At 36.4% G+C, this 18,717-nt stretch overlaps 1 protein-coding gene across 1 annotated transcript in view; it reads left to right on the top strand.

Annotated features, from left to right (window-relative positions):
- Positions 1–1,053: 1,053 nt before the first annotated feature.
- The window catches only part of Tc2n (tandem C2 domains, nuclear), a 48,219-nt gene continuing 30,555 nt past the window's right edge, over positions 1,054–18,717 (top strand). The window contains exons 1-3 of the mRNA XM_036205650.1: positions 1,054–1,169; positions 9,185–9,292; positions 12,627–12,857. Coding sequence (XP_036061543.1) covers positions 9,226–9,292; positions 12,627–12,857 — 298 coding nt within the window. The 5' untranslated portion in view covers positions 1,054–1,169; positions 9,185–9,225. The remainder of the gene's footprint in view (positions 1,170–9,184; positions 9,293–12,626; positions 12,858–18,717) is intronic.

Below are 18,717 nucleotides of genomic sequence, written 5' to 3'. Positions count from 1 at the left end.
ACCTCTCTGGGGCCAGCATCTCCAGGGCTGTGAGATTCACAAGTCTCACTTTGAAAAAGATAAGTATAATTTTTGGTAACCTGGAAGCCTTATTAAAAATTCTGTAAATTTATGTGATAATTTCCCCAGCACTGAGATACTTAAAAGGAAAGGGCCAGCCAACTCTTTGACAAAGCTAGAGAGGATTCCTGCATAAAATTGGGGAATACATGGTGTTGTAGTGGACACATTTAATATTAATATTGATGTTAATATTGGTATTAATATTAGCAGGACAGTAGGACATACAAAGCAACAAAAGTGAAGAGACTTGAACTGAGTCTGCCAGATTTTATATAATTAGCTTTAAATTTTATTTTATTATTTTATATCTATGGGTATCTTGCCTGCATATACATATGTCTGCCTGCGGCAGTCAAAGAGGGTGCTGGGTTCCCTGGAACTGGAGTTACAGATGGCTGTGAGCTGCCACCTGGGTGGTGGGAATCAAACCCCGGTCCTCTGTAAGAGAGCCACTGAAACATTTTTTTCTGCTTATAATTAAACTTTCTATAAAACATTAAAAGTCATAAAAACCAACTCCGTTTGGAACAAGAAGGGTACAGAAACACCTCCAGCAAGAAAAGACTTGTTCAGAGTTCACCAGGACAAATATCTTTCCCTCTTTTTCTCACTCAGCACACTTCAGGCTCTGCCTGGCTGGGTTAGATCTTTCTGGAGTAAGCAGGCAATTGCGGCATTCAGCGTGCCGCTGAGAAGCCAGAGAAAGCAGGAGAACCACCACTCATTTAGGTACGGGGTGGGGGGTGGTGGGCGAATTTCCCACCCAGAGGGGCGGGACGGACGTGAGGAGGGGCGGGGCTACGATGGGGCGGGGCGGGGCTTAAGAAGGAGCCTGGCTGTCCTGCGGGAGCGACCCCTGACGGCCAGGAGCGGCCGTGGGCTGACAGGCTGCGAGGGGCGTGGCGCAGGGCGTGGCTTCGCGAGGTGCTGGGAGGAGCCGAGCGCCGAGGAGACGGAGCGCCGGGCGTCAGTTACAGGTGGCCTGGAGGAGTGCCGGGGGGCGCCTCCTCTGCGCTGGGTGCGGCGAGGGCGCCCGCGCCTCGGCAGCCTTACGTGAAGTCGCCCAGGAGAGCGCGAGACGTCGGCGGGGAGCTGCCTCGGCTCAGGTGCGCTTCTCCTTCCGGGCGGGTCGCGGTGGCCTAGGCGCGCCCGGCTGTTCCCAAGTCTCCTCAGCACGCCTGCCGGGTGGGGTGGGGTGGGGTGGGGGTGAGGGCGGACCCGCCCGGCGTGGCCCGAGGTGGCGGTGCAGACGCCTGAGCCCGGGCGAGGACGGCCTCAAGCCTGCCCCTGCCCGCGCTGCTTCGGGAGCCCCAGGTGCTCTCCCGGCCGGCGAGTGAGGTGAGCAGCCTCGAGTTGACCCGGGAAACTCCCGAGACTCCTTGAATGGAGGAAAGGGGGTGAAAAAGCCCTCTTCCCGTGTTTTGCACACTGCAATGGGATTTCTACCTCTTCTGTGCTTTTCTCTTAGGATTCTCCTTTAATGTAGGGAGATAGAATAGTTAAGTTGTGGGACAGATGCCAAGCCAAACATAGATTTCTTTAAAGGAAGTACGTAAAAGTTTTCGGCTTGTGTAATTAAAATATTTGGACTCATTGCAGGTAGGCAGTCAATAGAGTTGTGTTTCCCCCTTTACTGTAACAGAATTTACAGCAATTCCCGTTTCTTTCCTACTTGTTTATTCAACTTGGTTAAAGCCATTTCTAGACGGTAATGTTAATAGTATTTGCCTCTGAGATTCGAGATTTGTTTCTTATCATGTCCTTTGTAAATTTTTGTGTAGGGGTTGTTAAGAAACATTTTGCCCTTATAACTAGGAGAGAAATACTTTTTTTTTTTTATCCTTCACGAAAATTTAAATAGGACTTGATTTTTGCTTCGTTTAATTTATAACTATTTATGAATAGAACTTATCGATGAAGAAATGAATGCAGATTGAGAGAAAATGAATTTGAGATTCTGTTAGGACATCTGGCAAGTGTTGGCTAGTCAGCACTAAGATTTATTGGTATTAGGTTTTTCTGAGTAAGTATAGAATCAGAAGAGAGGAAGGCTATGGGAATTATGAATACTTAAGTGGTGTGTAGAGAGAGCCAAGGAGACTGAGGAGCCTTGAGGAAAAATGAAAAATTCTAAGAGACAGTGGGACTTAAGGAGTCAGGAGAGGAAAGTTTTAATGAAGCCTTCAAGTGACCCGAATCAAATGGATCAGGAAATAAAGTGCTTATTGACTTCGGAAGCTAAGGAGAGAGAGGGTCTTTGCCTTCAGCAAACCTAATTTGAGTGAAAGAGAAAGGGCAGAAGCCAAATTTGAATGAATTCGAGTTGTGAATAGAGGATAAAGATGTAAAAATATGGGGTGTAGAATCTATATTTTGAGAAAGATTAGGAATTGTGACAGCAGTGGTTATTAGAGGGATATTATTGTGGAATTGGAAAGAATATGAAGACTATAGAATTGCTTTTAACATTCATTGTCCTCAAACTGTGGAAGCTGAGAAGAAGTAGCAGGTAATAATGAATAGCACTATTTATAAATTGTGAATACTATTTTAGTACTACATTTTACATTCAGCAGTTTGGGTTCAGCAGTTGCTATTAGTATTTAAGCTACAAATATGAACTGTGTCAGACTGTATTTCATTTGAAGTCCAGTACTTTGATACTCCAAACTTGCTTTTAAGTTATTTGTCTTCTTTAGGAATGTCCTAATGATTCCTCTAGATATCTTATGTGGAAATCAGATGTTTTTACTAAATTACAATTGCTGCATACATTAATTAGTCAGAGCTTTGGGTTTAATGTGCATTTAAACAAAAATGCTCTTGGATTAAATTTTCTGTATAATGGGTTTCACTTTGATATTCATTGGAAGTTTTGTTGTTATTCTGAAGTTCAGATAGTACTTTAATGAATAGATTACTTAGGAATATGGAAAGGATAGTTCAAAGGGAAAGTCTGACTACTAGGTATTAGATATGAATCTCCGATAGTTGTGCTGGTGGGAGTTTAATTTGGCTAAATCAATAAAAAAACCATTTCAGCAGTATTTAATAAGGTGAAACATGCATAAACTGTGTGCAAACAGTTACCCAACAAAATTCTAGAAAATGTAAACACGACAGAAAACACATTAAATTGTTACAGTGAAAGAAAGTAAGTGGATGAATTTAAAAGGAGGCATTGGTAACCTTTGGGAATGTTGGATGTATTAATTTACTGGATTGTGATAATACTTTCCCCCAAATATTCATATATGACTTATTTAATTGTAAATTTTAAAAATGAGCAGTTTGCTTCGGAACAGTTATACATTGATGAAGAAAGAAAGTAAATAAAAAGGGGAAGGATTGACAGCATTTGAGTTACTTTCTTTGACTACTATAGTTATGACAGGGTGATAGGATTGTGAACACTTTTAATTTTCTTCATTGTTATACTGTATTGTGAATATATAATTGAGAAACTATTTAACATATGCAAAATGGCATTAAACACATCTATAGATTTAAAGAATAGAGATATTCATGTACTTAAGAAACAAGACATAATATATTTAAAGTTGTACTGTGTGTTCTATATTTTTCCTTTTCTTGATTTTCTTTATATTTTATTACAGGCCTATATATTTCTAAAAATTGTATTGTTTGGTTTTGTCTGTTTCAAGGTGAAATATAAAATTATCTTGTATGATTTGTGACTTATTTTTTTATACAGGGTGTCATTGTGTAGCTCAGATTGGCCTCAAACTTGCCATTCTCCTCTCTCAGCCTCACAAATGAAGGGATTATAAGAAGTATCTACCACCACATCCTGCTCTATGACTTCAACACTATATTTGTGATATTTTTCCATGTTCATATGCTATAGATCATTTGTTTTTTATTGCTGTTTATCACCCTATTAGATGACCTTTCCACTGTTTACCCATAATCCTATTGATGGGTGTTTAGTATACATTCTTATCTTTTATTTTTTACTTTTTGTCATTAAAAGCTGTTTTGTGATACCCTTCCCGTCTGTTTCTTTATATCCATGTATATGAATTTCCTTGGCTTTTAAAATCTAATAGTAGAGCTGTGGGTCTTTATTTTTGCTGGATAATACTGAGTTATTTTATATGTTGCTTGTATCAGTTATACCATCACAAGTAAGTGTTCTCATTCTTATTACCATGTAAGACATTTGTACATTTGTATTTTGCCTGAAAATTTCCTTTTGATGATCTAGTGAGCGAAAAATAGTATCCTATTGGGAGTTTAATTTACATTTCTTTAATTATTATTATTTAATTATCATCAACTATTTAATTGTTGAACCTTATGTAGTTCTATGCAGTCTGTTTATAACCTTTTCTTCTTTATCTTCTAGAAGTTGTCTATTTTTGAAATTGATCCTTTATCAGTTATGTATGTGTTCTTTTTCAATAAATACTGTCTCCTTAGTTTGTAGTACTTTTGAAGAACTTACCTTATATTTTAATATAGCTGGTTGTGTCAACTTCTTTTTGTTTTCTACTTTTGGTGTCTTGTTTAATCTTTCCCTCCTTCCATCTTATAAAAATGTAGTTTTATGTTTTTTTTTTCTGGAAGCTTTAAAATGTTAACCTTTCCAAGGTGTGTCTCAATTTTTCTGTAACACCTAAAACTACAATAAAAAGTATTGAAAACTGATATTAGGGCCAAGGAAATGGTTTGGAGAGTGAAAATGCTTGTTCTGAAAGTTTTATGGCCTGAGTTTTGATCCTGGGGAACACAAGTAGAAAGCTGATGCATTTATAATCCTGGTACTTCTATGGTGAGATAAGAGGCAAACACTGAAAATCTGCCAGTAGCTTATGGGCCAGCTAGCCTGGAGTATATAGAGTATAGTGGCTGAAACAAGAGAGATCCCGTCTCAAAACAAGATGGAAGGAGAGAAACAACTCTTCAACAGTTGTTCTTTGACTTCCACAAGCACAGAATGGCATAAATGTACCCTCATGTACACACACAATAAATGAGTTAGTTTTGAAAAATGGTATCATACTCAGGACCTGAGCCCATAGCAGGAAGCCAGCTAAATTACGTAGCTACTTCAAGACCATCTTAAACTACCAAGTAGCAAGACTTTACCTCAAAAAAAACAAAACAAAACAAAACAAAAACAAAACAAACAAAACAAAAAAACAAAAACATAGCTTGGGGGTATAGCTTAGTGGTTAAGTGCTTGCTAAGTATATGCAAAGTCATGGGTTTCATCTTCAGTACCACAAAAAGGGAAAAAATCCTTCCATATTTATAGCCTTAACCTATGTGTAATTATTTTCATGTGTGTGTGTGAAATGGGAGGATCTAGTTTTGTTCCTTTCCCCCCATATGGCTAATCATTTATTGAATGCTCTAATTTTCATCCTAGTGATCCTGTCATGTGTCATATTCCTTTGTATTTGTGAGTGTGTTTTGAAGTTACTATTTCTTTGAACTCTTTATATATCCTTCTTTATAGTCTTGCGTTAGTTGTAGAAAGAACCTTGACACTATGCCGTGTTTCTTGTAAAACTACTTTTCAAATTGTTCTGTTTTTCCTTTTCCCTTTTAGAAGTAAACTTTTACTTTTTATAATATATTGCTTTATTTTTAAACAAGTACTGTAATCACCTTAGTGACTAAAACAAAACAAGAAACAAACAAAAACCTTATGATACTCTAATGTAAAGCATATTGGCTGTAAATCTTGTCCTATTTCACCAAAGCTAATTTTAAGTTAAAAAGTAAACGTGAGAGTTTATTTTGGAAACATAGTAAGTTGCAGTATTTGGAACAAATTTTACATCGAAAACAACTAAGAATATTGTATCTTAAGAAATGTGAATTATTAGCATGCCAAAAAGCTAAGACAATGCTGGGAATATGAGAGTAAGGAGCTCTTAAGTTCTATGTGCTTGAAGGGTATTTGCTTATCTAGGGGAACTTGATGGCTATGAAATACTTAGGGTATTTGTAGTGCTAAGAACACTTGGAATTCAGTCAGAGCACCTTGAAGATAAGCTAAAGAGAGAGCTTCTGTCTCTAATTCAAAGATCCCAAAGTGCCAATTTGTTGAGAAAGGAGCAAAAAGTTACTCTGCCATCTTCAAAGAAACAAAACAAAAAATATTGTAAAGAAAGTTGCCTTGATGCTATCTAAGGGAGAAAAGCCTGTTCTTGGCAAGTTGTAACCATCCAATAAACTAAGTGGGGGTAGGTGGGGCTGTGGGAGTGTAGGGTGGTAGTTGTCCTTGATAAACTTACACGAGATCTCTTTTTAGTTATTCACCCTGTTAAAGTATACCATTCAGGAACAATCTTGTGGTTTCCCCTAAAACAGTGGCTCTCAACCCTCCTAATGCTGTGACTCTTTAATACAGTTCCTCATGTTGTAGTGGCTCCCAATAATAAAATTATTTCATTGCTACTTCATAACTGTATTTTTCTACTGTTATGAATTGTAATACAAATATCTGATATGCAGGATATGATATGTGATCCTAAAGGGTTACAACCCACAGGTTGAGAATCACCACCCTAAATGGAACCTTATATCCATTTGTACTATAGTAACTTCTTATATTCTTTCTTCCAGTTTCTGGCAACACTAATTTATCTTGTGTTTGAATTTACCTATAAATAGAATCATATGATGTGATCTTCATGTCTTCTTTTGTTTTTTGTTTTTTGTTTTTTTTCAAGACAGGGTTTCTCTGTGTAGCTTTGTGCCTTTCCTTGAACTCACTTTGTAGTCCAGGCTAGCCTGGAACTCACAGAGATTCGCTTGCCTCTGCCTCCGGAGTGCTGGGATTAAAGGCGTGCGCCACCACCTGGCTCATGTCTTCTTTTACTTAGCATATTGTTTACAAGGTTTATCCATGATATAGCATGAATTGGTACTTTTAGTGACTAACCGCAGTCAGGCAGTGGCACACGCCTTTAATCCCAGCACTCGGGAGGTAGAGGCAGGCGGATCTTTGTGAGTTCGAGGCCAGCCTGGTCTACTGAGCGAGATCCAGGAAAGGCGCAAAGCTACACAGAGAAACCCTGTCTCAAAAAACCAAAAAAACAAACAAACAAACCATGGTATTCCCCAAAAATGTCACTAAAAGTTACCATATGACCCAGGGATTCCATTTCTGGTTTAATAGACCTATGAAAATGAAAACATATTTTCATGCAAAAACTTGAACACAAATGTTCATACTTAGCCTTACTCAGAAAAGTAAAGAAATAGGAACAGTCAACCATCAGTAAAAAGATAAAGTATGACTTATTTGTCTATACAATGGGTACTACTTAACAATAATAACAAAAAATGAAGTACCAATTCATGCTATGTGTGTGTGTGTGTGTAGTATTTTTATATGTATAGATATATATGCAATTTGGTGTTTGGTGCTGGGGACCACATCTAGGACTTTCCACATGTTAGGCAAATGCTCTGCCACTGAGCTACATTCCAAGCTTATACAAACACTTTTGCATAATAGTAATCAAAGCAAGAAGCAAATGACAGATTAAAAGAACATTTCTTGCTTATATGATGAACATGAGTTAATCTCTGAAATCATAAAAAAACCTCTAAACTAGATAAATGGGAACTTATGAACACAGAGAATCCATAGAAATAACTATAGTTTAGCCTTATGTGTTAAATGATGCCCAACATCATATTTTAAAGATTGTTATTTTTATTTTATGTGTATTGGTGTTTTGCCCACATGTATATATGTGTACCACATGAGTGAAGTGCTAGAAGAAGGTGTTGGAGTTACAGACTATTAACTGCCATATGGCTGTTGGGAATTGAATGCCAATCCTCTGAAAGAGCAGCTAGCGTTCTTAACCACTGAGCCATTATCTCTCAGGCCTTCCCAACATCATTTTTAATAAGGGAGAGAGGCAACTTAAGACAACAAAGGCCAATCATTTCTTTCCTATTACACCAACAAAATTGCAGCATTTGAATGACATTTTGTTGGCAACAAATGTGATTTTATATATTTCTGTTGTGAATATGAAATGGTAGTGATTCAGAGAAATTTTAGCACTACAAGCAGAATTACACATATGTACCTTTTGACCCAGTAGTCCTATATCTTACATATATATACTAAGAAATATCTGAGTCATATGTGTACACATAACGAGTACTACAAACAATAACAAAATATACAACAATTTAAATATTATCTTGAATTCAACAAAACAACTCTTAAAAAATAGAAACTGTAGGTAAAACTAGATACAAAGTATATTAAATTTTTTTCATGTTGCTCATGTTAAGTTTTTGTATGTGATAATGCTATTATAATTATTTTTAAAAAAGAATACCTTTTAGAAGTGTTATAATCCATTTCAGATATTGTTTGTTTATACTTCAGCTACTGAGAGCCTCTCAAAAGTTAACTTCTGAGGCCCCTGTCACATCTTTTAATGATTACTATTTAAATATTTTAGATTAAATTATATGATTGGAATTTATTTAAAAGTAAGCCAAAAGTATAGGGCAAGTGAGAGGTAGAGATGAAATAAGATTTGCAATGAGTTGAAAATTGTTTAATTTTGGTGGTTTTGTTATTGTAGGTTCTCTTTGTGTTTAAATTTCCCGTAAAATGCATAGATTTTAAGTAGGTATAAATGAAGAGAGTTCCTTTGGAACAAACACATTGATATCAGGGTAGAAAATTGGACAAAAAGTCCTCATGCACCATGTTGCTGATATAATACATAATCCATTTGCAATATATCCTATTTGTATGCTTGCCTAACCTCCTACCTCTGTAAGTATGTGTCAATGATATAATATTTAAGATATATTTTTCTGTTAGTTTAATAAACCTAGATATATTAGATATAAGAGAATATTGAAAAAGACATTTTTCTTTCTCAAAATGTAATATTGAAATTGTTCATTTAATAATTTTAAGCATGCTGTTCTGATAAGTTATAAAGATCCTAGATTGTATAAAATCATACAGAAGAGTAAAAATTTATCTTTCTCTTAAATATTTTTCTTCAGAGACCTCATTATGCATTAGAAAGACAGATAGTATGACTTGTTTAGTGGTAGTGACATTAACAATGAAATCTTATGCTTTCTCTACCACCAGGTTGATATTGGAAGTTTTCTGGTTATTAGAAATTGAATGTAATGGCAGCAGAATTTATAAAGAGTTGCTGTAGAGGATGTTTCTATGGTGAAACAGAAAAGCACAAGTGTGAGTATTATTTTGATTTTGGTGAGCACTTACTTAGTACCTTTGTGGCATTTAATAGTATTTGAGTAAATTGGGAATATTTTCTGACTTTGATGGAAAGGCCAGAGGGGAAGGCATACTAGGTCGTTACTTCAGAACTCCTAGGGATCCTGAAGTATAGTGGAGAGATTAATTCAAATCATGAAACAACCCTGGACATCACTATAAAGAAGGTAGCATTTGCTGTGGGAGCCTGAATAGGATTTGGCAAGCTGTGCGAAGAAGGAAGTACAAAAATCTAAGAGTTCGACATAGACAGGTGAATCAAGGTAAGGAGAGAAGTGTGCTTGGGAAACAATAAACTCTGATAAATGTTTGGGTGCAAATAAAGACAACTTCCACTTTATGTTCAGTGCATTACAAATATCTTGTGGAGGAATGATCACTGTGCTGGCTAGTTTTGTTTTTTTTTCATTTTTCTTTATTAAGAAATTTTCTACTTACTCCACATTCTATCCACAGATCCCCCCTCCTTCCTCCTCCCACCTCCCAGCCCTCTTTTACAAGCCACCCCCCACACACCCCCCTCCCAAAATCAAGGTCTCCTATGGGGAGTCAGCAGAGCACAGTACACTGAGCCTAGGCAGGTCCAAGGCATCACACCACAGGCACCGGGTTCCAGAAGCCTGCCCATAGACCAGGGACAGATCCCTATCCCCTTCCCTGGGTGCCCCCCAAACAGTTCGAGCCAAACAACCATTTTCCCTATCCAGAGGGCCTGGTCCAGTCCCATTGGGGCTCCACAGCCACCAGTCCACAGTTCATGGGCTTCTACTAGTGTGGCCAGTCCTCTCTGCACGTCCTCCCATCATGATCTCGATGTCCCTCGCCAGCAGTATCTCTCCTCTCTCTCATCAATTGGATTCCCAGAGCTTAGCCTGGTGCCTGGCCGTGGATCTCTATCTGCCTCCATCAGTCACTGGACAAAGGCTCTTTGATGACAACTAGGTTATTTGCTAGGCTGGTCACCAGAATAGACCAGTCCAGGCACCCTCTGGACCACTGCCGTGCTGGCTAGTTGTATGTTAACTTGACACAAGCTAGAGTCATTTGGAAAAGGGAACCTCAATTGAGTAATTCCCCCCACCAGACTTTCCTGTAGATAATCCTGTAATGCATTTTCTTGATTGATTATTGATGTGTTTGTGTGGGGCAGCTCACTGTGAGTGGTACTGGTTCCTGGGTGCTGTAAGAAAGAAGGCTCAACAAGCCACTGAGCAGCACTCCTCCATGACTTCTGCTTTAGTTACTGCCTTGAGTTACCTGGATGATGGACTACAAACTGTAACCCTTTCCTCCCTAATTGATTTTGGTCATGATGTTTTATCACAGCAGTAGAAACCCATATAAGACAGTCACTGAAGAAGAAACTTACAACTTTATCAGGATCCACATTTAGGAAAGATTCCTATACTAGCTAATTCCTTTTATGTTGTACGGTTTCTTATCTCTTCAGGGTTAAGATTATAACTACTTTTCTCTGTTTTTTTTATTTCTTGTAGGGTAAAGCTTCTTAGTATATAATTGGATATGAAGTTTTATTAGTCTATTTTTTATGCCAATAGCACAGTACTATAACACGAATTGCTTAACAGTCTTAATAAAAACAAAACCAAAAAAAAAAAAAAAAAACCTGGAGCCAGATATTGGGGTGAAGCTGAAAGATTGGAGGAATAGAACAAGCCAGCCACAACTTCTTACCCCTAAGAAATCCTCAGCCCAAGAGTGTGAATTCACGTTTCTTCACACCTTATATACCTTCTTGTGTCCTGCCATGTTACTTTCTGAGGTTAAAGGCTTGTGTCCTTCCCAAGCAAAGGCATTAGATCTCAAGTGCTGGGATTAAAGGTGTGTGCTACCATGTCTGGCTCCATTCCCATTGTGGCCTTGAACTCACAGAGATCCAGATGGATCTCTGCCTCCATTAATAGGATTAAGGGAGTGTGCCACCACTGCCTGACCTCTATGTCTAATTTAGTGGCTGGCTTTGTCCTCTGATCCCCAGGAAAACTTTATTGGGAGATACACATAATCTGCTTATTACAGACTAGATAAGAGGTTTATTTTGGTCCACAGCTCTGAAGGTCAAAGGTGATGATGGTTTTCTTACTGAGGCAGTACAGAGTATCACTTAATAGAAAAGCAGGGAATGAACACATGTAACTTGATTTCTCTGTGCTTCTTACAAAGCCACCAGATTCAACATGGTTTCTCTACCCTCCCAAAGGAACTGAATTCCACAAAAGTCCCTTATCTAAACACATAATTTGGTTTAAGTTTCCATAAATAGTTTTACTTTCCTTACAGTGTGGACTGTGGGTTAATACCCTTACAGTAGGGACTAAATGTCAGCACATGGGGGGATACACTTAAACCATATCTATAGCAGAAAATTTCTGTTTTACATGAAAACATTCCATAAATTCCTGTACTACGGTAGTTGTGCTTTTCTTCATTCTACAGATAATACTAACTATACATAAAGATCAACTGTCCTTTTCCACCGTATCTTAGGTTATACAGCAATGTATATACTATTTTAGAGAAGAAATAAAATGATGTATAGATGCCCAGGTAGGGAGAACTGATAATATGATAAATATTTAGTCAGTATGCATTTTATTTTGTGATTTGTTGGAGAGTTTTATAGACTTGAAGACTTTTGCTGCCTTTTCAGAATTGACTTACATATTTGAGACTCCAGTTTACCCATAGCATTAACAACATAAGTTGCTTTGTTGTAGCATTTTAAAATGACTCAGTTTTTATTTGAAGACATTGTTAATTAAACTGTGAAATAAACTTGCTTTCCATCAATGAGCTCTTATAGGAATGACTCTTAAAAACCGCTTTTCCTATTCTAATAGGATAAATGTGCTTTGGCAACAACAAATTAATTGATCAAATCTTAGTCCACCAAGATTAATGTAGAGTGCAGAAGTGCTTGTTAGAACTCAAGAGTAGCTTGTACTGGGATGTTTTTTAAAATTATTTTAAAAGGCCAGGCATGGTGTCACACACCATTAATCCTAGCATTCAAGAGGCATAAGCAAGTGGCAGAAGCCAGCAGATCTCTGAGAATTCCAGGAAAGTATGGTGTACATAGCAAGTTCCAGGTCAGCTAGGGATACATAGTAAGACCTTGTATCAAAACAAAATAACAAAATATAATGAAAATAAAAAATAAAATAAAGTTATTTAAAAAGTACTAACAATTCTGGGTTTAGATTGTTACATGTAATCTATATACATAATTGTGACTGACTTCTGATCTTTTTCTTCCTTTTGAATGCAGTTTCTGTGGAAAGGGACTTTAAAGCATCAGTCTCAAATAGCCAAAACATCATTTGTACACCTCCATTAACTTCTGTTTCAGTAAAGCCCCAAGTTGGCTTTAGTGAGGATTATTTGCTTTCCAAATTACCATGCGATGGCAAAGAAGTACCATTTGTGGTGCCCAGGTTTAAATTATCTTATATTCAGCCTAGAACACAAGGAACTCCATCACACCTGGATGAACTAGAAGGTAATCAATAAAATAATCATGATTTAAAAGTCAACATGGACCATTTAAATGCTATTCATGGTGTTATTTTCTTTTTTTTTCATCTTTTACACAAAATTTATACAAATATTTATATTTTGAGTCTTATAAGTTCTTTTCTGTAGAATGGCTTAATGAACAGTATTTTTGAAATGTCCTATTGTAGAAACTGATCACAATATAGCATGGCACGTTTATATATAGTTTGGCTTAAAATAGTATCTTTTTAAAATATGTGTATGTGTTTATGTCTGTGTATACCATGTTTTTTTTTTTTTTAAATTTATCTTATTTATTTATTTTTTAATGCCTGTGGAAGCTAGAAGAGAGTATTGGATCTTTTGGAACTAGAGTTACAAGTGGTTGTGAGCTGCCCAGCGTGGGTGCTGGGCACTAAATTTGAGTCATCTGGAAGAGCAACAAATGCTTTTAACTGTTGAGCCATATTTCCATCTCCTCCGGTTTGACTTAATATATATGAACCTAGAAAGAAAAAAAGTAAAAGAATTTAATCAGTAAACAATGAAACAGAAACAGTGTTACTTACTGTTTTCTAAAATTTGGTACAATAAGACACAGGGAACAAGCAATCTGCCTGCTCTCCTGCTTCCTTGTTGTCTGTCTTTCCTCCTCCTTACCCACTCTGCTTTTCTCCTCCTCCTCCCCTTACTCCCTCTTTCCTCCTCAGGGTATACTTCCCAGACTGAATAGGTACATGAATAAGGTAGGTTCATTGGCTGAAATTTGGCTCATGTTGTAGAGGTTAATTAGTAAGGATAAAAATGAAACAACACATAACTCTTGTTTTAAAAAATAATTTGTACTAGTCCATTGAAATACTATCAGTCATAGTGGCTCCCCCCCCAATTTTATTAGAAAAATTTCAAGCATATTAAGGAATTGAAACAACATAACAGTAATACCTCTATGCCTAACACTTAAATTGTCCCATTAGCATTTTATTATATATTTTTATCATTAATCTATATAACTCCACCCTTTTATTCAATATTAATCCTCTTTTTTGGCAGAGAATAGATAAACATTTAAGAATAAATTGAAGCCATCAACATGCTCATTCTAAATACTTATACATATCATTTACTGAAGTTTAGTGATCTATTTAGAATTTTATTTTAACATAAATCTTATATACAGTGTACATTCTTAAAGTACTTTTGAATTTTGTGTGTATTTACTGAGTTTCAAATATGTTATTTGTTGAATATTGACAAATACATATAATATAGTTCAAACCCATTTCAAGAAGTATAATACTTGTCCACATATTTATCTGTTCTGTCTTCTTTCTCCTTTGGGATTCTGATTATACATAGTTTGACCTTTTGATATTGTTCTGTGGGACTCAGACTATTATTTTTTCTTTAGTTTTAGAATAAATGGCCCATTTTTAAGTTCATAGTCTCTCTCATTTGTCATCCTCATTCTGCTCTTAAGTCTCTTTTCTGAATATTTTATTTTTAGACATTGTGTATTAGAATTTGTATTTGGTTCTTTTTTGCATATTTCATTTTCACTTGTGATTTACCATTATATTATTGTAAACATATTTTATGTCTTTTAGTTAGTTATAGTTGTGTGTCTGTGTTAATTTCAATACCTAGATTATCCATTTAGATTTAGGTTCTGTTTGTTACCCCCTTTCCCTTGAAAATGGATCACATGTTTGAGTTACTTTGTATGTGGACTAATTTTGGTTTATATTATGGATATTTAATGATATTGTGGAATCTCTAGATTTGGTTATATTGATTTGACAAGTCCTATTTCCCTTTTCAACCCCTTCCTATCACCCTCCAGAGTTGTAACATAGTTGAACTTGGACTACAAATGCTGCCTTAGGTGTCAGCCCTTGATTTTTGGTTCAAAAATAGTTGATCAAACTATCAAAATTTAGAATTTCTTCTTTCCAGGAATTTAACCTTTCTTTTTAATATTCCCTTGTTGTCAGGAAGACTGCTGTCTAGTTTATCTGCCTGTTGCTCTTTGAGTTTTGTGTACTCTGCATAGTGTTGGCTTTGGCTTACACTGAAGCCAAAATTAGTTAGCTGAAACAGATAACTCAGTTTGTGTGTTACACACTACTTTTCTTTATACTGCAGTACTTTTAGGAATTTTACTTGTTTATTTGGTTTTCACTTTATAATTTATTGCTGTCTGTAGGACATACTGGATTTGTTTGAATGGAAGTGATTTTTTTCCCTTAAGGAAGAAAAATGAACCCAGTGCATGGCCCTACCGCTGTACTTTGCACATATCAAGTGTTTCTCAAAAAAACAGTTTTAAAAACTTGTGACTCACAGAGTAATCAAATCAGTTGATCGATTATCCCCTCATTTATTTACTTACGTATGAGTGTATTTGGGTGCACATACAGAAGTCAGAAGACAACTTGTAGGAGTCAGTTCTCTTTCCACCAAAAAGTTTTAGAGATTGGACCCATGTTGTCATGCTTGGGGGAAAGTACCTTTTTTTTTTTCTTGCCAGGATTCTCTTTCTTTTTCATTCATATATGTTAAAAATATTGAAATTAAACTGTTGTATTAGTTAGGGTTTCTATTGCTGCAGTGAAACACCATGAAAAAAAAGCAAATTAGGGAGGAAAGAATTTATTTGGCTTATACTTTCATATCTCTGTTCATTAATGAAGAAAGACAGGACAGTAACTCAAACAGGGCTAGAACCTGAAGGCAGGAGCTGATGCAGAGGACCTGGAGGGGAGCTACTGACTGGCTTGCTTCCCATGGTTTTCTCAGCCTTCATTCTTATAGAACCCAGGACCACCAGCCTAGGGATGACACCACCTACAATGGGCTGGACTCTCCTCCATCAACAGCTAATTAAGAAAATGCCCTACAGCTGAATCTTATGGAGGCATTTTCTCAATTGAGTTTCTCTCCTTTCAGCTGTGTCAAGTTTACATAAGTCTAGCTAGCTCAACCATACTTTCAGGCTTATAATCATATATATGTATGCATATATATGATATATAGTGACCATATTTTAATATTAATTGGTCTATAGTATCTCCTCTTATGAATGTACCATACTTTGTTTAAAATATATTTCTAGGCACATGAGGTATTAGTTACTTTTCTGTTGCCGTGATAAATACTATGACAAAAAGGAGAAAGAGTTTATATTGGCTTTAGAGTAAAAGTGAGAATGAATCATAATGGTAGGGGAGACATGGCAGCAAGTGAACAGAGCAAGAAGCTGGCTGATGACATTTTAATCACATACAGGAAGCAGAAAGAATGATCACAAAGTGGGGCACAAACCCTCAAATCTCTCTCCTGGTGACAGTGGTAACATACTTCTCCAGCAATGCAGTAGTTCTTAAAGGTTCCATAACCTCCCAACCAGTGCTACCAGTTAGGGACCAATAGTCCAAATACATGAGCAAATGGGGACATTTTTCATTCAAACAACAGAATGTTTTAGTATTGTTTTCATAGTTAAAAAAGTAAGAAATATATAGCAATAGATGACAGGTTTTCTTTTGTTCTTCTCATGTACTTAATGGAAAACAGATTGAATTTTGAATTACATAGGTAAAAATTGCTTAACTCTTAAATTATAGGCTCAGTGAGGACATTGGAAACCATATATTCATATATATACATCTATCCATCCATACATACATACATATGTGAAAATTACTTAATTAAATTCAAGAAAGTCCTCTTGGAACCCTATTGTAGAAGTAAAATATATGTATATTTGTGTGTATGTATAATTGATAAAACGAGATGGAGGAGGCAATTCAGAGACAACAGACCACTATATAATAACTAAAACTTTTTTGATCATTGCCATTCTGACAGGTGTAGGTGGTATCTCAAGTCCAAAACTCAAGTCCAAGTGGATCAAAGACCTCAACATAAATCTAGTTACACTAAACTTAATAGAAGAGAAAGTAGGAAGTACACTTGAACACATTGGCACAGGAGATCACTTCCTAAATATAACACCAGCAGCACAGACACTGAGCACAATTAATAAATGGGACCTCTTGAAACTTAGAAGCTTTTGTAGGGCAAAAGACACAGTCAATAAGACAAAAGGACAGCCTACAGAATGGGAAAAGACCTTTACCAACCCCACATCTGACAGAGGACTGATCTCCAAAGTATATAAAGAACTCAGGAAACTAGACACCAAATTCTGAACAATCCAGTTAAAACCTGGGCTAAAGAGCTAAACAGATAATTCTCAAAAGAAGAATTACAAATGGCTGAAAGACATTTAAAGAAATGTTCAACATCCTTAATCGTCAGAGAAATGCAAATCAAAACAGCTTAAAAATTTTTAACTGGTTTTTAAGAGGGGTAAGCTATCATGTAGTATTACATTTCATTTTATAGCACTGTGGTTTAGTAAACTGAGAGAAATTCCAGATGAATCTTAGATAATCATTGTGTACTGTCTGAAGGAAAATTTGAATTCCTTAGTGCTTTACTTATATAAAAGAAAGATGAAATGAGAATTCTCTTACATTTTAGATAATGCTTATAAAAATAATGAACCATCTTTCATGGTACTGAAGGTCTTTAGTAATAATAATAACAAATTTATATATTGTATTATATACAAATATACTTTATTTATATATAGCACATATATAACATTTTGTATATGAATATATTTATATTTTATGTTATAAAATAAAATAATGCCCTTAGGTTTGTTGCTACTCTTGTTGCCATAAACTAAGACTTCTAGTAACATTTGTTTATGTGCTAAATGATTTAAGTGTTAATTTATAAGGTATATAAATAATGACTCTAAGACATCACAGCTCTTCAGAATCTCCTTGCCTCTGTCCTGTAATTGGATCATGCAGTATTATCTGAACCAGAGTGAAGATAAAATTTCTTTTTTTTCTTTTTTTGGTTTTTTGAGACAGGGTTTCTCTGTGTAGCTTTGCGCCTTTCCTGGAACTCACTTTGTAGACCAGACTGGCCTCGAACTCACAGAGATCTGCCTGCCTCTGCCTCCTGAGTGCTGGGATTAAAGGTGTGCGCCACCACCGCCCAGCATTGAAGATAAAATTTCATCTCATATCTCATTTTATTTTTCTTTTTTGAACTCAGTGTAAATAATTTGTTGTATCATTTAGCTTAATTCAGAAAATACACAATTCATTTTGTGGGTTCAATTTTAAGTAGGACAAAGTAGGACAGAAAATCAAAGATGATATTAATTTAAACATTTTAATAAATTTTTGTGTGTTTTTTGTATATAAACTATGTGTGAGTGCATGTTTGTGTGTGTGTGTGTGTGTGTGTGTGTGTGTGTGTGTGTGTACCTGTGTACATGCTTGTGGAGGTCAGAGGTTGACTTTGGTTGTCTTGTAATGCTTTCCATCCTATTTTTGAGACATTGTCTCTCCCTGAGCCCAGAGCTCACCAATTGGCTGCATTGGCTGGCCAGTGGGCTCTGGGAATTCTCCTGTCTGTCCTTTTAGAGCTAGGGTGACAGATAAGTGCCAACACACTTTGCTTTTATGTGGTGCTAGAGATCTGGAGTCAGGCCCTTCTGTATGTAAGGCAGGCACTTTCTGACTAAGCCATCTTCTCAGCTCGTAAACATTTAAAAATATATGTTTGTGTATATGGGTGCATACATGTAAGGAGATGAAAAGATATTCTATGGTGACTTTTTTAGTAATATCTTCTGCCTCCATTGAGAGAGGATCTCTCCCTAAAGCTTACCAATTAGGCTGGATGGCCTGACCATCATGTCCTCCCACAACTGGGATTGCAAGCACACACATATATCCCTAGCAGCTTTGATGGGTTCTGGGAAATAAACTCAG

Source organism: Onychomys torridus, chromosome 14 (genome assembly GCF_903995425.1).
Source record: "Onychomys torridus chromosome 14, mOncTor1.1, whole genome shotgun sequence".
NCBI classification, from domain to species: Eukaryota; Metazoa; Chordata; class Mammalia; order Rodentia; family Cricetidae; genus Onychomys; species Onychomys torridus.
This window is presented reverse-complemented; position numbering and strand designations above follow the sequence as displayed.